At 34.6% G+C, this 20,602-nt stretch overlaps 1 protein-coding gene across 1 annotated transcript in view; it reads left to right on the top strand.

Moving 5' to 3' along the window:
- The window catches only part of LOC150107855 (uncharacterized), a 271,308-nt gene extending 251,531 nt beyond the window's left edge, over positions 1 to 19,777 (top strand). The window contains exon 11 of the mRNA XM_090415381.1: positions 19,378 to 19,777. Coding sequence (XP_090271507.1) covers positions 19,378 to 19,491 — 114 coding nt within the window. The 3' untranslated portion in view covers positions 19,492 to 19,777. The remainder of the gene's footprint in view (positions 1 to 19,377) is intronic.
- The last annotated feature ends 825 nt before the right edge of the window (positions 19,778 to 20,602 follow it).

Raw genomic sequence — 20,602 nt, 5'->3', positions numbered from 1 at the left:
TGTCAAATCGTTCTTTTGGAATTGTTCATGAATAGACTGATTGGTCACTTATTCCTTTACCTCTTTCCTGAAGCTTCGTATTCATATTCAAGTGAACCATCGCAACACACAGAAAGTGCCAATCACACGGCCATGAAGAACTTTCAGTTTCATAGAAATTTTCAATCTTGCCTTTTTCAACAAGATACCCTTTTATTTGAGGAAGTAAATTGTTCCAAGACTTTTCCTCTACTTAGCCATCTTTGTTACACAAAAATACATACTGACATATTATTTACTTCCATCACTGCAAATTGAACTCCCAACTTTTGTTAAATTTTTGCTTCACATTTTTCCATTCACCTGCCATTCTCTTTTCAGCAGCAATGCATAGTCTTTACTTTGTAAGTTTTCACTATCATCTTCTGAATTGTTTAATTTTTGAACTCTCATATCTGTGGTCTGAAAATGAGATCTCTAGTCTTTGACTAGAGTCCTCATTTTCAACCATAAGTTATCGGATCCATAAGTTAAAATGGTTTGAACACTGCCTTGTATATAGCTAGTTTAATGTTTTGACTAATTTCTCTCTCATTCTATATACATTTATTCAGTTGATTTCCTACCATATCAGCTTTGCCCATTCTGCAGTCTATTTAAAAATTTAATTTGTATCTTCACTAAAAGTTGTGCATAAATATTTTTATTTTTTTTTTGTTTGTTCTATAAGTTCTCCATTCAGGATGTAGGGATGTTTTCAGTATTTCTGTCTATTTTCATTGTCTTTGTGTCTTTTATTCCTGATTTTCATACCAGATTTATTACAGAGATTATTCAGTTTAGTTGAGGAATCCTGCAGACTTGTACCAGTTTAATTTAGAAATATAAATACTTCTATAAAAAGTATAAGATTTGATATTAACATCTCCAATTTTGTTACCAGGTTTATTACCTCTTTCCTTCATAATATTTCCTTCATTTTATCACTTATCTTCTTTCTTTTATACATACAAACCATCAAACCATGCAGTTCTCTAAGATATCCCAAGCATCATGACCATCAACAACCAGTGCCTTAAACACTAATCTCCATACTATTTTTCAGTGGGACAAGGACAATGGTCACCTTCATTGCCATCAAAATACAGTTTTGGTTTTTCTCTTACAAATCAGATCTCAGTTCACCTCCCTCAGTAATACACACAACACCGAACAGGATCAGATTTCTCTTTTGCCTGACATTTACTTCCTGCTTTAAATATACATCAGTAGCTACCTCAGCCTTTAAAATAACTAGACATTCTTTTCTGCTCAAGAATCAATTTTCTACCCACCCAGCTAACCCAAATCTATCCATCTTTAGAATACTGTTCACACATTTGGGGTGATGTACATAACACTGCCCTAAAAGTTCTTGTACTGCCAAGAGGAGAGTAGTTCAGTTCATAGATAACTCTTTCCTTATATCATCACTTCCATCTCCATCTCTCAGACACAATGCTTCAGCTCTGTTTCTCTTCTATAGATACAGAGATCTTTGTATCTATAGAAGATACAAAGATCAAACATCATTTCTTCAATTACTGTTGTGGCTGTTAAAACAAGAACAGTAGCTACCCAGCATCCCTTTTCATTACAACTGCAAACTCATCAAACCTGCTTCTCTTCTGTCTCATTTATTCGGTGTATCGCTATTCTGTGGAACAGCCTTCCCCTCATAATGTTTTTCCCAACAAATTTATCCTCCCACTCTTTAAGTAAAATAGCAATAAATTTCTTCTTTCTCAATCCTTATCTGTACTTCACACACGATAGTGATGTGCTGTTGTTCTTGTACCTCTCCTGTGGGATAAATAAGAAAAAGAAAGAAAAAAGTGCAGTACATAGAGAATAATTTGAATAAGCTGGAATTGTGGATGTGTGAAAATTGTGTCTTTTTAGCATTAAATGTAACATTACGCTCTTCAGTGTAATGAGGCATTCACGCATATTATACAGGATTATGCTAGAATAAACTGACTAGGACAGTGATCTTGGAATTATAGAAGATAAGTTGAAGTTCATGGGCCATATTGTAAAAATTGCTAATACAGCTCAGTCAATAATTGTAATACTGAAATAAACATTGGCCACATGTGAGGATAAGGAAGTCATTTTGATTCTTTACGACTTCTTGTGTGACTATTGTGTGCAGATCTGGCATTCATAGTTATGAAAATACAGTGGAGAGGATGCAAAGCAGTCTGTTAAAGATGGTGCCTTTAATGCACCCCTTTGGGATGTAGATCATGACGACAGATTAAGAATTTGTGCACTAAACACTAGCCAAACAAGAGAAAGAGGAGCAATATAATAGAGACCTTCAACTTCTGAAAAGGTCATACAAGATAATGTGGATGGAATTTTTAATTTTATGTAGGGTGGGGGAGGACAAGAGGTCATCTGTGGAAGTAGAGAATAAATGCAGTCAAAAAAGGGGTAAGGGGCTAGATTTTTCTCTCTTAGAGCCATGTGGAATGCAAATGGCTTTCCTTTGAAGGTGGTAACTGCTGAGAGTGTTAATGAATTCAAGAGAAAATATGACAGGTTGTGTGTGTGTGATATCCCAGTGAGTCCCTGATTAACTAAAGGTCCCTTGTTGTTGTAGTAGTAATAATAATAATAATCAGATAGTAATAATGGGACTACTACCCCCCTTTTATCTTTTATGCCCTAAATTGCTTTGACCATTTGTTTTGATCCTGTTAAACAATCCTTGCTGACCAATGTTATCAGTTAAATATCTACACTTTTCACTTGTGTGTTAGGCTGAGTATCCTGTCATGGCCTTGGCTTTATAGGAAGCCTAATAAATGCTTTAGAGTGTTAAACCAATCTATATAATCTGCTGTGAGTTTCATGTATTCTTTGGTTGGTTGCAGGATGAAAAATCCAAATTTTGGGGAGCCAAAAGCATGTCCTTTCCATATTAGATCAACTAACTTGTTTTAGTTAAAAAAACACTTATAAAAGTTCTTTATACCCCAGTCAGGCTTCAAACCCAAGGTTTTTCCACTCAGAGGACATTGTCACTGTTGACGGGGTTTGATAATCCCATTAAATAAACTACTGTGTAAAAAAAAAAAAAAAAAAAAAAAAAAAAAAAAACATTATTCAAGCATTATAATTAATGCTAGTGTCTTAATTTGGTTTGTAGTTTTTGACAATAATGCGTACCATATTTTAATACTGTATGAATTGATTTGATGCCATCAGTTAATGACAGTAAGTTTAATAAGTAAGGTATATATACTAGTGGTGTTGGCTGGTGGTAGTTGGTGGATTGAGTCACGGAGATAGAGTTGTAGAGTAGGTCCTTCCTCGATGAGTCTTTGGACTCCCTGAAGGTGTCATGTAATAATAATAATAATAATATAAATGTAGACCATCATTAAGATTAAAAAAAAAATTGTGCATTTCACACTAGCATTGCTGTATAGGGACACTATTCATTATTTTAATGGCACCCTTATTTTAACATCTGTGGATGAAATTTTATCAAGATCATATATGATATATATCAGTTCAACCCGTCGATCGCAGAGCAATTTTTGTTTGATCTCTTGTGTATTCCTCCTTACTTACAAATTTAATTAAAACTGAAAACATAATATTTTATTTATCATTATTTTGTATTATTTTTAATGCACTTTAAGTGTATTGCTATTGTTTATTTATTTTTCGTTAAAGTTGTCAAATCAGTAATTTTATAAGTCCGGGTAAATGAATTAATTTGGATCAGTGGAAGTCAAACAGTGAGCCGAGTGAATACGATTATAAGCAAAGTGTAAAAACTCAATTGTAGCTTAAATATTAAATGTTCCAAAGCACATTACATCGATTTTTTACTTAGGTTAAGTCCCATGTGAATATTGTAAAAAAATAAACTTCGTTTCTCTTGGTATGGTTTGTATTAGATGTTTTTCTAAATAACTCTTTTGAAGCTCTCATTCACAAGACATTCCACCTCTTTCAGCTCATCTATCTCCCTCTGCAGGTCAGTCACTCTTAATATAAATTGACTCTCCCAAACAAAATTATCTCCTAAACTTTCAGTCACTCACACCTTCCATACTATCAACTATTATTTTCTCATTGATATATATCTTTTTTTCATTCTCTCCTATCACACTACTTGTCTTCCTACATTCATTCCCCCGTTCCTGGAGCAAAGTTGGATATCGATATTTCTAATGCACTTATTTCCTCCAACTGCCTGCATTTTGCGCATATACGCTCTCCGCTTTCTTTCACAAGCCACATATCTAATTCCCGAGACACATACATGTCGCAAGTACTGCATGCCACAAAGTCCCTTATGATATTGCTAATAATTGAGTTCTTAAATGGTGGAGGACTTGGCGATACGCCACTTGTGACTGCTGCTGAATCCGTCATCATTCCTTACTGCCGAGTAGTGTAATCGTTAATTATTCAATTAATAAATTCCGTTAAATAAATAGAAAAAAAGTACAAACAATTACAAGCAAAACAAAACATTTAAGTACACTAAATAAAATGAAATATAACTAAATACAGTAATGAAAACTTAGCTTCGTTTTGTCTTCCACCGTTATGCATTCGATTCCAAAGGTAACCAAAATATATTATATCGCGACAGCAACTAACTTCCAAAAAACAACCACTGAAGTACACTCGTATTCAGAGAAACGATTTAGCACTCAAAAACGTAGAAAAACGGGAAAAAAATGGACTATTCACCAATTAAAAATCACTTTCTTCTACACAGCTCAAATTCACTGCCACATGCTATGGCGACGCTCATATTATCCACAATTATTAGTCATTCACTAATATTATCTATTATCACTCAATTGTGGATTTTATCCACAATTGAGTGATAAAAGATGGTTGTTACACTTATCATTTTTAGTAGATTTCTGTATGAAATTAAGCAATTTAAATTTAGAGTTACAAGGTAGAGATAAAAATTTAATTGACATGTTAAGTTCAATAAAAACTTTCCAACAATACTTTTATTAAAGAAAAATATAAATGACCGCGAATTTAGACATCTCCCATATTTATCAAAATTTTTTGAACGAAATCAAGAAATCTTTCACTATGATTTAAAAGAATTTATTCATGCAATAGAATTAGTCGAGGAAGAAATAAATTCAAGATTTAAAGATTTTAATAAAACTGAAATGATTGTATCTTTTATCAATAATCCATTTCAAGAAAACTTGAACATCACAGTAATTTCAAATAAAATTAGTCGGCTGTTTGATATAAACCAAGCTGAAGTAGAATTTGAGATAATAAACATTCAGACTAGTTTACATTTAACATCAATAAACAAAGAAGTCATTTGGAAGTATGCACATGAAAAATTCCCAATATTAACTGATATTGTGCAAAAATTTCTGTCATGTTTTGGATCGACATGCTTGTCAGAATCTGCTTTTTCAAATATGACCATCAGAAAAATTCAATTAAGGAACCAAATTACAAATGATCATTTGGATGATTGTCTGCGATTGGCCACTTCTTCATATCAGCTTGACTATGAAAATATTGCGAGGTCTAAACAATGCCAAATTTCACATTAACTTTTTTTTTTTTAATCAACCAGCATTTCCTGTAACTTGTGAGTTTGTAATCAATTTTGTTTTTCCAAAATAGAGAAATAAATATTTTATTCGATTTATTTATTTATTTATTTATTTATTTATTTATTTTTTGTATTAAAATATTTGTTGTATTAACCACCTTACCGGCCGTTATGGATCAAATATGCATCCGCATACGCTTCGTATCCATCATATATTTCATTGTTATAACAATGGTATTACAATTTTAATAAGCACTTCGCATCCATGATAACGTGAACGTCTATAGACGTCTTAGCTGGTAGCGTGGTTAAAATAATTAAAAGTGATAAATAAATTTTTAAATACACAAAGTTTTTAGTCGTGTATTTTTTTTAGTTGTTTATTTGTGCGTAATCAGATATCAGGTTGGGGAATGTGATCTATATAAGAGAGTAGATTGCCGAATAACTTTTTATAGAAAAGTAGCTCACGTAGTAAAAAAGGTTGAATACCACTGATATATGTGATTTGTATAGTTTTATATGATATGTATCCTTGAGGATACTATGATAGTTATACATAATTAAATTCACAATATTACTAGCATATTATCGACCATTTTCTCCCAAAATTAGTCTATTATTTGTCAGAACATTCCTACTTACAGATCTTGCATTCATAAAATTCTTCTTTTCTTTTTATAACTTGCTCTGGAGTCATATGCAAATGTCCAGTTTTGTATTTTAAAGTTTGCCTATGCCACTCAATGGAAGTTTATTTCTGTATTTAGCATTAATTACTATAGCTACTCCATCTTCTCTCTCTCTCACATTACTTTTGTACAGATATAACAATTAATGTTTAGCAGTATCTCACCAGCTTTCATTTTCTTCATCTGTGTAATGTCAGTTATGTTGACTTGTACTTCTATAATTCTTGTCTGCCAGTTTAACTTTCTCTTTCATTCTTCTGAGGTTAAATACCAGTGTTTTCACTGAGGAGGTTTTTAACATTATGAAATGTCATTTAGGCATGGCATTTCATAATGTTATGCCATCATTGTTTATGGTTCAAGCTTATACAGAATGTAGTTTGCCTTGCTGAGTTCTGATTTGCCAGCCCATTCTCTTTTGTTCATTAGGTGGGTTTATGCTAAATCACAGATTGCATCACAGTAAACGTAAGGATTGGACATTGTGACAGAACCTTTGGTCAGTACATTGCCTACTTACTGACTGTGCCATTAAAATAACTTGAAATGATTTTAAAATAAAACGACTTTACAGCTGTAAGCTCGTTAAGTCAAAGGATGGAAGGAAGACTTCTCAGAACAGTAATAGAAGGTAAAGCTCTAGAAAAAGAGGAAGGGGTAGACTATCAATGAGATGGATGAATAGTGTGTGGAGTGACTGATCTTCAGAGTTGAAGCTTCCAGAAAAGCATACAACAGGACTACATAGTGAGGCCTGGTGTGGCACATCACCAAGCATAGGAGTGACCATACAGCATCTGTGGATGTCCAGTAAACATATGGAATATGGAACAGTATGTAGTGATGGTTCTAAAAACCAGTTTTCATTGCACTTATAATTTTGAATAATATGCAAAGAAAAAAAAATCTACCAGTTGTGAATCTAAGAATCAAAATTACAATGCTGTAATGGATTCGTATAGTCTCTTTATAATCATTTACATATATAATGTCCAAAATTATAGAGTTTAATTTTTAGTAGTTAGTATTCCATCCTTTTTGCATGAACTTTACAATGTCTGTGACAGATTTTAGATTATTCAAAGAGGTCTATAGTTTGGTATTTGTGAAATTATATAAATTAATTTGGTGTTAAAATTTTTATGCACATAAACTACAATAGTAGAAAATATTGTGCAACTCATGATAGGTGGGAATCCATCAAAACATTACATATGGTAAGATGAGAGCACAGTGTCTGCACACGTGTGGTTCAGCATTGTGGGGTCACTTCCTTGTTTCTGTTCATTTCATGCATAAGCTTAATTTCAGAAATTATTTGTATAATTACTCAAATTAATTTGGTGTTCTAAGGTAAAATTTTCATGCACTTACAGCTGATCATGAATGCATTTTTTTTCCTGTATACATGTATATACTGCCATGTCAGTTTTTTTACTTTATTCCCTTGTATATAAGATTTTACTGTCCAAAGTATTAGTTTCCCCATATAATGACTCTTGACTCTATACTTAGCCTAAGAGCACCATCTGTCTGTCATTACTGACCAAATTACATCACACTAAAAACTTTGTACACTGCAAATCTGATAGTCAGAGAGTTATTTTATTTGACATGAAGAAATCTAAAATAGATTGAAGGCTGTAGACCTGCCTCTCCTGTACTATTTTTTCATGGAGCACTTTGAAAAAATTCCTTAGACTCCACTCAAATCCATAATATGTCCTCTACATTAAAAATGTGTTCTTCACTTGTCTATATTTGTTTTATTATCTGTAGTTATATATTATATACATAGTTATGTTATATAATATTATTTGTATATATCTGGTATATTATCTTTGTACTGGTCTCTCCTTCTTTTTTTTCTTTTCTTCTTGCTCCTTCCCCAATGCTATTAGAAGGGCTAGGGGTGAATTTTTCCTGATTTGCTATTTCATTTCATCGTATGTAGTGGATGGCTACCTTCTCTCCTAGGTATTGGTCTCACGTAGTAGGGTTGAAATCCCAATCTACCTTGCCCAATGTGGGATGAATTGCAACCAAAAACTCCCAGATATGCAGAAAAGGCCTCTGCAACCCTACCGCTTTTTTTTCTTGCAATAACTTCATTCCAAAATGATAATATAATTGTGCCTTATAGTAAATCTCATGTTGCATTAGTTGTCATGCAGAATAAGCAAAGCAGTGTTCAGGGCTTAGGAAGAGGGTCCTGTTTGAGAAATATATTAGTCTCCAACAAAGGTTACTGATGTTGTGAACAAGAATACAAAAGGTGTATAGGTTAATCTTAGAGAGGAACTTTACATAGAACTTTACATGTGTGTAAAGAGATGGAAGGTATAAATTTGACATCATTGGAATTATAGAGCCCAGATGGAATGGAGGAGGTTACTTCAAAAGACAGGATGGTTAACTAGTTGATTTTTATTCAGGAGGTGACTCAAAGCATCATGGGGTAGCTGTGATACTGAAGACAGTTGAGGCAAGAGCCCTTCTTGGTTATAATTCCATTAATAACAGGATACTTTATATTAGGCTTAAGGCTCATTCTACGTATGCATCAATCGTAGTAGCTTATGCACCCCACACAAATAGGCCTGATAAGTGAAAAATTCTATGAAACTTACTGTTTTGGACTGCCTACCAAGGAGAGGTGTACTTTACATCTTTGGGGACTTTTAATGCTAAAATAGGAAAGAGTATTAGAGTTAGGCCAGAGTGTGACATGTTTGATCTGGATTAATGTAACACCCGTAGTGGAAGGCTTGTGGCATTTGTCCATTCTAATGGATTAGTAATTACCAATAACTGCTTCCAGAAACACCTATGACAGACCTATACTTGGACATCTAACATGGAAAGATCGAAACAACAGATTGATTACATTCAGGTGCTCCAGTGGTGGAATAAAAGCATCTCTGATGTGCATGCTTCTCCTGGAGCAGACTGTGATGCTGACCATCAGCTAGTAAGAGCCAAAGTAAGACTAAGACTCCAAAACTTCCAAGTCAGGCACGTCCCACTAGACTAGCTGTCAAGGTAATTCCTAGTGGGCTCACCGAAGAAACATCAACTCATTTGGATGAACTTTTGGAGAACTTGCCTGAAATGCTTTGTGAAGGAGTCAAGGTTATAATAAAGGATACAGCCAAGAAGTATCCTGGCCCTATTAGAACGCCAAGAGACCATTGAATGTCGGATTCAACATGGGGTCTAATCAAAAGATGGCAGTTGGAGAAACAAAGAGAGATATGGAGTAAGGAATATAAGAGATTACATAGAGAAGTGAGAAGAGCCATCAGGCAGGACAAGGAAAATTTTTATACCAGTAAATGTGAAAATGAAAAATTATCATGTTCCTTGTGAAGAGATAGATTTCCAGATAAGAAGGCATATGCACAAGGTTAAGCCCAAACTGTATGTCATCAAAGAAAGGAATGGAGCAGTACTAACAGAAGAACTGGAAATCAAAAACAGATGAAAAGAATACTGTGAGGAACTATACAGCAGAGAGAAGGAAATTTTGAAGGAACCCTATAACTTTCAATTTGGAATCTAAGTGAAGGAGGTTCACTTAGATTGGGGTTGAAAGAATAGTTAAACAGCTTAACAGCAATAAGGCCTTAGGATGGAATCCCAGCAAAGTTAATTAAGGACACAGGATGGAGGAATAAGAGGATTTCATAGCTTGGTTACTAGGATTTGGGAGACAGAGTCATGCCCTAGAGACTGGAAGAAGCTGGTTTTCATACTACTATATCAGAAGGGAGATATGAAGGATTGCAAGAATTATAAAACTATTAATTTAATCTCTCATTGGAGGAGGTTCCAAATCGATAGTTATAGGGCTCCTTCAAATTACTGTAAATAGGATTGTGGCTAAGGTTGAATCAGAGATGCCTGAGCAACGAGCAGGTTTTAGAAAATGTAAGGATAACAGATATCAGATCCTTTGCTTTAGAAAGGTCATAGCAAAGTATAAAGAATTTAGACTTCCTGTGGTAATGTGTTTCATAGACTAAAGCTTTTGCCTACATTCAGCTTGAAACTGTGGGAAGTAATGAAAATAATGGATTTTGCTCAACACTATCAAATTGATAGCTGACTCGTACAGTGAGCAAGAAGCCCCAATAAAAATAGTTATTGGATTAACTAATTGGTTTTCAGTTACAAAGAGAGTTAGGCGAGAATGCCTGCTTTCTCCTTACCTGTTTAGCATCTATGCTAAGGACATCATATGTGCAGCTATGGATGGGCTTAAGACAGGAATTAGAAAAGGTGGTTGATGAGTAATCTGAGGTACGCTCATGATACAAGTACTTTGTAATGACAAGTAAGAATTGGGGCAAATTCTTGACATAGTTAATGAGATCAGTATGAAGAGAGGACTTCAGCTCAATCTTACTAAGACTGATTAGACCACTAATGCTTCTAGCATTATCACTATTTTTATTTATAGAATAATATGACTGAAATTGATCTCTAGCCATATAATAATCAGCACTCAAGTTGTGTGGTTTTTTTTTTTCTGCCAGGGAGTGTTTTTAACAAATGACCAAGTTAGTTGATACTTTAGCATGCTATTTAGATGGTAATGCAGCTTATTTCATTGTATATATGATGTTCCCATGATGATTTTAATGAGATCAAAATGCTAGGTAATTATTTTCATTCATATTAAAGTTATTACTCTGACATGGTTGTAGTCTATAATTTTAACATAATCATCATCATCAAATTCCTGACTTGTGCCCTCAAGGGGTGCACAGGATATGATAGTACCACATGAAAAATTTACATCATTACTAACTTCCTGTTTACAATTTTCCTCCAAATCAGTCTGTTACTTGTCAAGACTCCAACATTATCAGATCTTATATTTCTATCGTCTAAGGCACTTTGTACAGTATCAATCCACCTATATCTTGGTCTTCCTCTGGATTGTTTTCCTGCCAACCTGGCAGAGAACACTTGTTTTGCTAATCTTTCCTCTCCCATTCTGTTCAAGTGACGATACCACCTTAGATTAGCTCAGCTAACGCATTCCTGACAATGTCAAGCTCATTCCTAATATTCTCGTTTTTAATATGATATTGCCAATGATGCCATCTGTTCACGCCTCTAATCTTTCTCAGGACGCTCATATCAATGGTCTCTAGTCTTTGGTCAAGTGTTTTACTTCTGACCCAGCTCTCAGATCCATAAGTTAAAACTGGTTTGAACACTGTCTTGTAAACAGCTAATTTAGTGTTCTGACTAATTTCTTTCTTATTCCATATGAATTTATTCAATTCACTTCCTACCATACCAGCCTTGTTGATTCTGTTGTCTATTTCCATATTTAATTTACCATCTTCACTAAAAATTGTGCCTATGTAGCTGAAATGTTTTACTTGTTCCACAGGTTCTCCGTTCACAAAGCAGTTGACATTTTCAACGATTCTGCCTATTTTTATTGTCTTTGTCTTTTTATTGCTGACCTTCATACCATATCTATTACAATAGTTATTCAGTTTAGTCAGGGAATCTTGCAGACTTGTAGTGGATTTATTTAGAAGTATAACATCATCGGCATAAAGCAAAGAGCTGACATTAACATCTCCAATTTAGATATCATTTTTAATACCACTTTCCTTCATAATATGATCCATATAGATAATGAATAACAAAGGGGATAATGTACATCCTTGTCTGACACCAGATTTAACATTAAACCACTTCCTGTACTTCCTTCAATTCTCACTGCTGACTTACAACTCAAATAAAGACTAAGTATTGCTTGATATAATGCCCAATTGACATCATAAAACTGTATCGCATTGAATAGCTTCTCTCTTGGCACCTTGTCATATGCCTTTTCAAGATCGACAAAACTTAAATATTGATCGTGGTTATATTCCCATGCTTTCTCAACTATTTGTCGTTAAGTGAAGATCTGATCCTGACTGTCTATTTGGCTTGAATCCAGCTTGTTCTTCACCAAGCTTTTCTTCCACAATTCTTCTCAACTGTTTCTCAAGTATATTTGCATAAATCTTACCAGGAACACTCAGTAGGGGAATACCTCTGTAATTCTCACATTCAGTTTTATTTGCCCTTTTATGTATGGGTACTATGAGAGCTCTACTCCAATCATCGGGAATTCGTCCCTCTGTCAAGGCTTTTTGAACTATGCAGTGCAGCAACTGTAAGACTTATATACTACCATACTTCAGCATTTCTGGTCAAATGTCATCTACTCCTGCTGCCTTTCCACATTTCAAGCCTTTGATGGCTTTTTTGTACTTCAAGTATGGATATGGATTCCTGAATACCTGTTGAGTGTTTTTTACCACTGTACTATCACTGCTTGTTTCATTTAGCAATTTTTCGAAGTAATTACTCCATACTTCAAGGATATCTTTTTTTTTTCCGTTTTCATGTCACCTTTCACAGTTTTTTACCATTTTTTTTACATTTTATTATAATGAATGAAAGAAATGTGATATATGTTTGCCACTGAATTAGCCCTTGATCATCTTATGTTGAACTTCGACTTGTTGCTTGCTTCCTCTGTGAAAACACCAATGGAGAAGATCAAAGCATTTCCACTGAGTGCTAACCAACAGTGACTGTGTTCTAAATAAATGAAGAAATACCTTATCTGTTTATATGGCCCATTCATATTCTGCAAACACATCATCAACTATCTTATTCTGTACCATTTGTTTGGTACAGATATGTTAATGATGTGTTTGCTGTATAGAACTCCTCCTTGTTCAATTTTTATGAATTTCTTGAAACAATTCATTCAATTAACCCAAGAATCAAACTTACCCTGGAAGTAGAAGATATCATCATCAACAACAACAATGGGTCTGAAGTGGAAAGATAAAAAAGAAATACAGAAATTAAAACAGATCAAAATACAGTGTTGCCATAAATACTGTTACAACTTCCACACACCTGCATCACCCACAGTATTGTGCAAGCCTGGTTACGTTAGAGGCACTGTGTTTCCGGCCAACGTTAACTTGTGTGTCAGTAGAGAGAGAATTGTCTAGCCATAATCTTCCCACTGCATGTTAACATTATGAGAACCATGTAGCTGTAATAGCACTTTACAGGATTGAAATGCAGCTGCCTGTTATTTTTAACATGCTAAAAACACTCTTGATCATTATGATGTTTGTGTGCCAGATTATTGACCATTATAATAATACAGATGATATATCTGACTGTCAAAGAACAGGTCAGCCATGCTGTTAGGACACAACAGCTTGTGATGGTTGTGAAGGCATGCCTCCACAGTAATCCTGTAGGAACTCGGAAAGTGATGTTGTAAGAGATGAACATTTTTCAGAGAATGATGTCACTTGTACAAACTGATGACCTTAGGGGTGAGAGCCTATTGACATTCTATTAGACACTTCCTGACACCACAACTTATGCAGTAGAGGGTGATAAAATCAAAGGCACTTCTCTGCCTGTACACAAACACTGAGATATCCTCTTCAGAGATAAGATTTTCACATGGAAGAGTCATTTAACTACCAAAACAATCAGGTATATGCTCTGGATGGTTGCACAGCATGTGCCATAACACAGGATGCAGAGAGATCATCACCCTTCATCAGTGATGGTTTGGCAAGAATGACGTATGGGGGGGGGGGGGATCTAAGTTGCATTTCTGCAAGAAAGGGGTCAAAATTTTCCCCAAAGTGTATCAAGATAGCATGCTGGAACCTGTGGTACAGCCCCTTGAACAACACTTTGTTTCACAATAGGCAATGGACCTCCCAACAGGTCTCAGCATCTGCACACAATGGTGTTTGGAGACAAATGTGCTAAACCACATATCACCATCTGATTGACCATCTGGAACTCTCAGTCTGAATCCACTGGACTTGAAATTGTGGGTGGAGCTTGAGAAAGTGGCCTGCAAGAAACGACACCTCAGCATCACCAGCCTGAAGATGGATTTGGAGCAAGCAGAGACAGTATTTCTGTTGGATGTTGTGCTTGTTGCTATCAACATGTGGTCTCACAGACTTCAGGCATGTGTCAAGACAGAAAGGAGACATTTTGAACATTGAGTGCTGCTGTATGCATGTTATACATGTGGTTGATATGAGTTGAAAGCTGTAAATGATTCATTGATAGATTAAAGAGAATGCCTCTCAAGCATTGCCAGCCTGAAAGTGTATTTGGAGCAAGCAGTGGCAGTGTTGCCATTGAATGTTGTGTGTGTGTGTGTGTGTGTGTGTGTGTGTGTGTGTGTGTGTGTGTGTTTGTTGCCATCAACATATGGTCTCACAGACTTTGGGCATGCATGAAAACAAAAGAGAGACATTTTGAACATTGAATGCTGTATATGCATGTTATACGTGTGGTTTGTATGTGCTGAAAGCTGTAAATGATTTATGGATAGATTAAAGATTTATGCACTTTTCAAGTTCTAACAGTATCTATGACTCGACTAGGTATATCATATGAGGATGCAAAATAGAAGTTAGTCACTGAAATCATTCTGAGAAGGTGGCAATTTTTCGTTGACCTTCGCAAGTTGCGATATCCTCAGATCTTGCATTTTTAATCCCATCTGAGTTATTTTTTTGTCTGTACAATTTCTTATTACAGTTTATTCAAACATTTTTTTCCAGGTTTATTACAGAAATACAAGTTAAGTATTAATCAAATTACAAGTATATTAAATTGATTTCATTTTCCAAATAAAATCGGTGTAGAAGAAATTTTATTTTAAATTCCTTCTATACAAGATTTTACACTTGACATCAAGAAGTGCCAATCCTCATATTTAGTGTTCAAAGTTTTTCCACTTGGTTATATTATAAATTAAAGATGCCAAGAAATTATATTCTTGTTTTCATCCTTTATCCAGGCAAGCAAACAAAGTTCAAACTTTGTTTGCTTGCACTTGAATAAAGAATTGAATCGATAATATAATGTCTTAGCATCAAGTGGAAAAACTTTCAACATCTACCTCTAATGAAGAGTGTTTTAGTAATAAGATGTGATACTTTTTGGTTACTTGTATATGGAAATATGACTTCTGCATTACTTCAACCTTGGTATCAATTCTGGGTCTGACTCCCTCTGATGAAGCTTCCATGGAGGTCAAAACTGGTTTGTGTAGTGCCCCTTCCCATAATGAATAGCATTATACATGTCTCATATTGATATGTCTGTGGCATTATGGGATACTAAGACAATTAATGTGAACTCATTAGCCTTTATATACAACCTGCCCTGTCATTAAGTAACTTCATGTTGAAACTTTGTTTGCTTACACTTGGATAAAGTATGAATCCAAGAACATAATTTCTTGACATCTTTAATTTATCATATTTAGTATAGAATGCCATATTCCTTTCTTTTCTTGATTGCTGCTACCTGAATATAGCATCCTATATTTATTAATTAGTAGGATTTCATCTCTTGTACTATCATGTTTGTTTCTAGTCTAAGCCAATACAGATAATATAGTTTGGTTGGCTAAATCCCAAACTACCAGCCAATCTTCATTCAGTCAATATCAACTAATGGGCATGCCATGTGAAGGTGAGGATTGGACATTAGGTCAGAAGCCTCATTTGGTTTTTCTGTATTCCTTAAAGGCTATGTGGAGGTCTCTTCCTGGTTACATAGCTTCCCTACATACTTGAGCGCCTTTAAGAAATCTCCAATCTACTTTTGTGGTCTAATTCCAAATGAACGAAATAAATGTATAGCTCTATTTATATCTGCCATATTTTGCTGGTTTCATGTCTGGCAACTGCAGAGCACAAAGTTTGTCACACTGCAAATGCAATCAATCAATGATTAGTGTGAAAAATTTTTTTAAAAATTGTAATGGCCAAAACCACAAAGTCCTAATTTAGTGCCAGCTGTTGTTTGATACAGAGAAGTTGACATGTATCTGGATTTTAAAATGACTCAAATTTTTAGTAAAGTATTACAGTCACACTTGTTGAGGTTTGGGGAATGTTTCATTGCTGCTGCTGATTTCCAGAAACGCTGTCTGACTGTCTGCATGGACACTTCAGTTTACTTCCATCTAGCCCTGTGTGAAGGAGTGTTCAAGTATAGTCTGCACGTTTTGACTTGCTGTAATGATTCTGGTGAATGTATTTATTACGAGGTGGTCTGAAAAGTTCTTGGCCTCGACCATAGATGGCACAATTTTTTTTTCTAAGTTGGTATATCTGTCATAAGTACGCATATGAAATTGCAAGTCATTCTATCAAATAGTTTGTTTTATACAACTATCTGAAGCAAAAGTGTTGTCTCGTATCCGTTGAATTGGATAAAATTGAGTATCGTGCAGCTATAAAATTCTTTGTAAAAGAAGGTATAACGGCAAAAGATTTATTTGAAGTTCATAAATGTTTATGGATACTCTTGTCCTTCAGTTTTGACAATTAAGAAATGGACTGCTGAATTTAAATGTGGCCATACCAGCCTTGAAGATAATCCATGTGAAGGACGTCCAAAAAGTGTAACAACACCAAAAATCATTGATCAACTAAACGATATGGTATTGGATGACCAGCAAGTCAAAGTGTGTGTGAAACTGCTAAGACTATAGGCATTTCAAAAGAATGTGTAGGATATTTTTGCATGAAGAATTGCAAATGAAAAAACTTTGCACAAGATGGGTCTGCACTTGCTCACAGCAGATCAAAAATGCATTTGCATGAAAATCTCTGAATAGTGCTTGGAGCATTTTAATAAGAATAAAACTGATTTTGTGTGTCGATTTATTACTATGGATGAGAAACTTGGATTCACCATTACACACCAGAATCCAAACAGCAGTTCAAAACAGTGAACAGAAGTCGGTTGTTCAGCGCCAAAGAAGACAAAGTAGGTTCCATCAGCAGGAAAGGTCATGGCATTAGTGTTTTGGGATGCTAAAGGTATTGTGTTTATTAATTATCTTGAAAAGATAATTAATAAACAAAATACACAAAATAAACAAAAACATAACCGGGGAATATTATTCCAATCCTTTAACCAGACTACACGAAAAAATTTGTGAGAAAAGACCCAGTTTGCAGAACAAAAATATCATCTTTCATCAGGACAATGCACTTGCTCACATAGGTGTTTTGGCAATGGGAAAATTAAGGGATCTGTACTATGAATTGTTGGAACATCCACCCTATTCCCCAGATTTGGCTCCCTCTGTCTTCTATCTGTTCCCAAAACTAAAACTCTTCATCGCTGGTCAGCGTTTTTCTTTGAATCAAGAGGTGATTGCAGCTGTAGAGGGGTATTTTGATGATCTTACTGAAAACCACTACAGGGACGGGATAATGGTGCTGGAGCATCGCTGGAATAAATGTATTAGTCTTAAGGGAGATTATGTTGAAAAATAAAATAATTTTGAATTAATTCGTTTTTCATTGTTAGACTGAGAACTTTTCAGACCACCCTCGTATGTTCTCTGGGGTAATATCAACAGATCTTCCTGTCTATAATAAGCCAGTTCACAAGTGCAAAGCACTTTGTACAGTCTAGGATATGATGAACAAGTGTTTGCCCTCAGGTTCAGGTGAGGGATAAGGGTTGCCAGTGTGAATATGGTGTGGAATTAAAATTATTGAGCACTTTAACCATCTTTTTTTAGATATGCACAGGATATAAGTATAGTAACAGTTTTACAATGGTCTTTTGTGTTGGGTAAGCGGGCAGGGGACATTCAGACTTTTACCTTTTTTTTTATGGAGTGAGGGTTATAGCCGTTACTTAAATGTGGACGATGAAGGAGAGTGATTTCAGTTGCAAGAGCAGAATCACTGAAAGAAATCGCCTACCCAAAGAATTTATGTATCCTAAAGCATCTCTCAGTGCTTTTGGATAACATATTGTTGGTCTGAATGATGAGCACGTCTGTGTCCATTGTTTATGTGAATATCTTCCACTCTGTGTATGTGTTGGCTTTCTATAGAAAAGGAGAATTAACCATTCTGAGATCTAAATTGTATGATAGATGATATCTCTCTGACAGAAATAAAATAACTGAACAGTTAAACCTGTGTTTAATGATTTAATTGTGCTGTTCTCATTTCATCAGAACCTGAAGATGAGTTTAAACTGGCATCTGATTATAAATATATATATGTATGTAATATATCTACACCATAAGTCCTGATATCAAATACGTTAATTGCATAGGCAGCCCACTAGTTAGGATGGAGGGAAACCAGTGTGCTATACGGAAGTCATTGCAAGGTGTGGAGAGACCGTTTTTGGAATAGGACTGCTATGAAGCATTTCCAAAATCTAAACAAGTTTGGCTTACCATAAATCTGGGAGACAGTCAACTTTATCATTAAGTTAATACTTGTAAATATCTCTTTATCCAACATTAGATTGCACCAAATTAGGTCTTCTGTTTTTTCTGTTTAAAACTTGTTCTCACTAATAACTGATTATTAGTTGGACTGTGATATTTGGTTTCCTGTGTTTGTGTAGAATAATACACTATTTGTGTTCTGAAAATCGTGGATTTAACACATTCGCTGCCACACTACTTTGTCATAGTCTGTTTTCGTACGCTGAGCAATTTTACTTCTTCAAGGTCAGTACGGTACTCTCGTTGCCGGCGGTCATCGTCATACGAGTATACTCGTAGTTGGCTTGTGCAGAGCATATACCATCTATGAGAATACACAGTTTTGATGCTAGCTCCACAAGCCAAGCATTTTCACTTCTTCAAGGTCAGTATGGTAATCTCGTTGCCGGTGGTAAGTATCATTCGAGTATACTTGTAGGCTTGTGTAGCTGGTTTACCAACTACGAGTATACTCATAGTTGGCAGCGAATGTGTTAAATAGCAAAATATTGGTAACTAAATAATAAAGGTATATTTATTTGGTTTCTTTGTATTGTGAATTAGAGTACAAAAATTACAGATCAGATTAGCTGTTTTTAATAATCAGGAAGGAATTAAGAGATTAGAAAACTGTGTGTTAAAAATATACAGCTAGTTTTTATCAGGGCTTCAGCTAACGTTAATAAAAACCTAATTGTTATTTAAATTTTCGTTTTAAAAGTCTCTCAAGTTTAAAATATTTATTATAGGTTCCTGCACTACTGAAAGTACTTGGACCTGACTTTAGGAAATTTCGAAAGAAGTCTTCTCACATTGATAATTTAGTTACACTAATCCAAGCTAAACTCTCAACATCAGACTAATCTCTGCTTGCTCTTTCTCTTGTTTTTATGAAAAGGGTACTTTGTTTCCTGTGGGTGCATGTGTTTCTTGTGTGACAGGATTGAAGATGATAATTATATGTAATGGAGATAATATTGTTATTTCTTTAATTCCAGATTTTTGGAAATAGTAATTCTAATTATCAACCTGAATTGTTTTGTGATACTCTACAACTTTTTCCATCTTTAAATATCCTTTTGTATAAAATATAAATATCACTTATTTATATTATACTCATACAGTTTAAGTTTTCCAATATATATATATATATATATATATATATATATTTTTTTTTTTTTTTCTTGTTTTGCAAAATGCTGTAGAGAAGTTTTATTGTTCATGGATTAGCAAGACTTGTTTGCTAAATATTTGAGCTATATAATCTAATACGTTACTATTTTGTTGATAATTTATTATTTTTATTATCAAGAAATGATATATTTACACCTGTTATATATGAGCCATATTTTTGTTAGTTTGCTTGCCAGTAACAGAATTATAAGATAGGAACTTTTTTAGTAATTTAAAAAAAAAAAAAAAAAAAGAGAGGACAAATCTTATAACTCAAGTAATTATACAAACCCATCCATAGGTGCTTCTATCATTATTATTTCTTGTGTTGGATTTGAATAGCATTTTTTTAGTAAATAAGCAGCAGCTCTCTGAGCTGCTGAGGTAGATAATATAATACCATACAATAATACTCAGTACTTGAAATGATTTTTTAATGATTTATCCAATCAGTCAAATCCAATTTAGAAATTACTTACAAATTATGGAGATGTTGGTTTAATTCAGCAAAATGTAAAGTCTTGAAGTTTAGGATACATCGATGGGAGGCTGCATACTCAGTTGGAGGAGGAGGTAGGGGAGACGAGATCTGGGGGGGGGTGATGATCGATAGAAATTTGAAATTCAGGGAACATATTGCAAAGGTGGTGAAGATAACACAGAGGATTGCTATAATACTAAGAAGGATGCTGATCTGCAGTTATCGTTCCATTGTATAAGACCATGATCAGACCACACTTAGACCGTTGTTCTCAAATTTGGTCCCCAGAATTTCAGGGGAATAAATTAACTGTGGAAAGG

The sequence above is a fragment of the Typopeltis vanoorti genome, chromosome 3 (genome assembly GCF_054136105.1).
Source record: "Typopeltis vanoorti isolate ZY-2024b chromosome 3, IOZ_Tvanoo_1.0, whole genome shotgun sequence".
Taxonomy (NCBI): domain Eukaryota; kingdom Metazoa; phylum Arthropoda; class Arachnida; order Uropygi; family Thelyphonidae; genus Typopeltis; species Typopeltis vanoorti.
The sequence above is the reverse complement of the archived record's forward strand: the minus strand, read 5'-3'. Positions and strand labels throughout refer to the sequence as shown.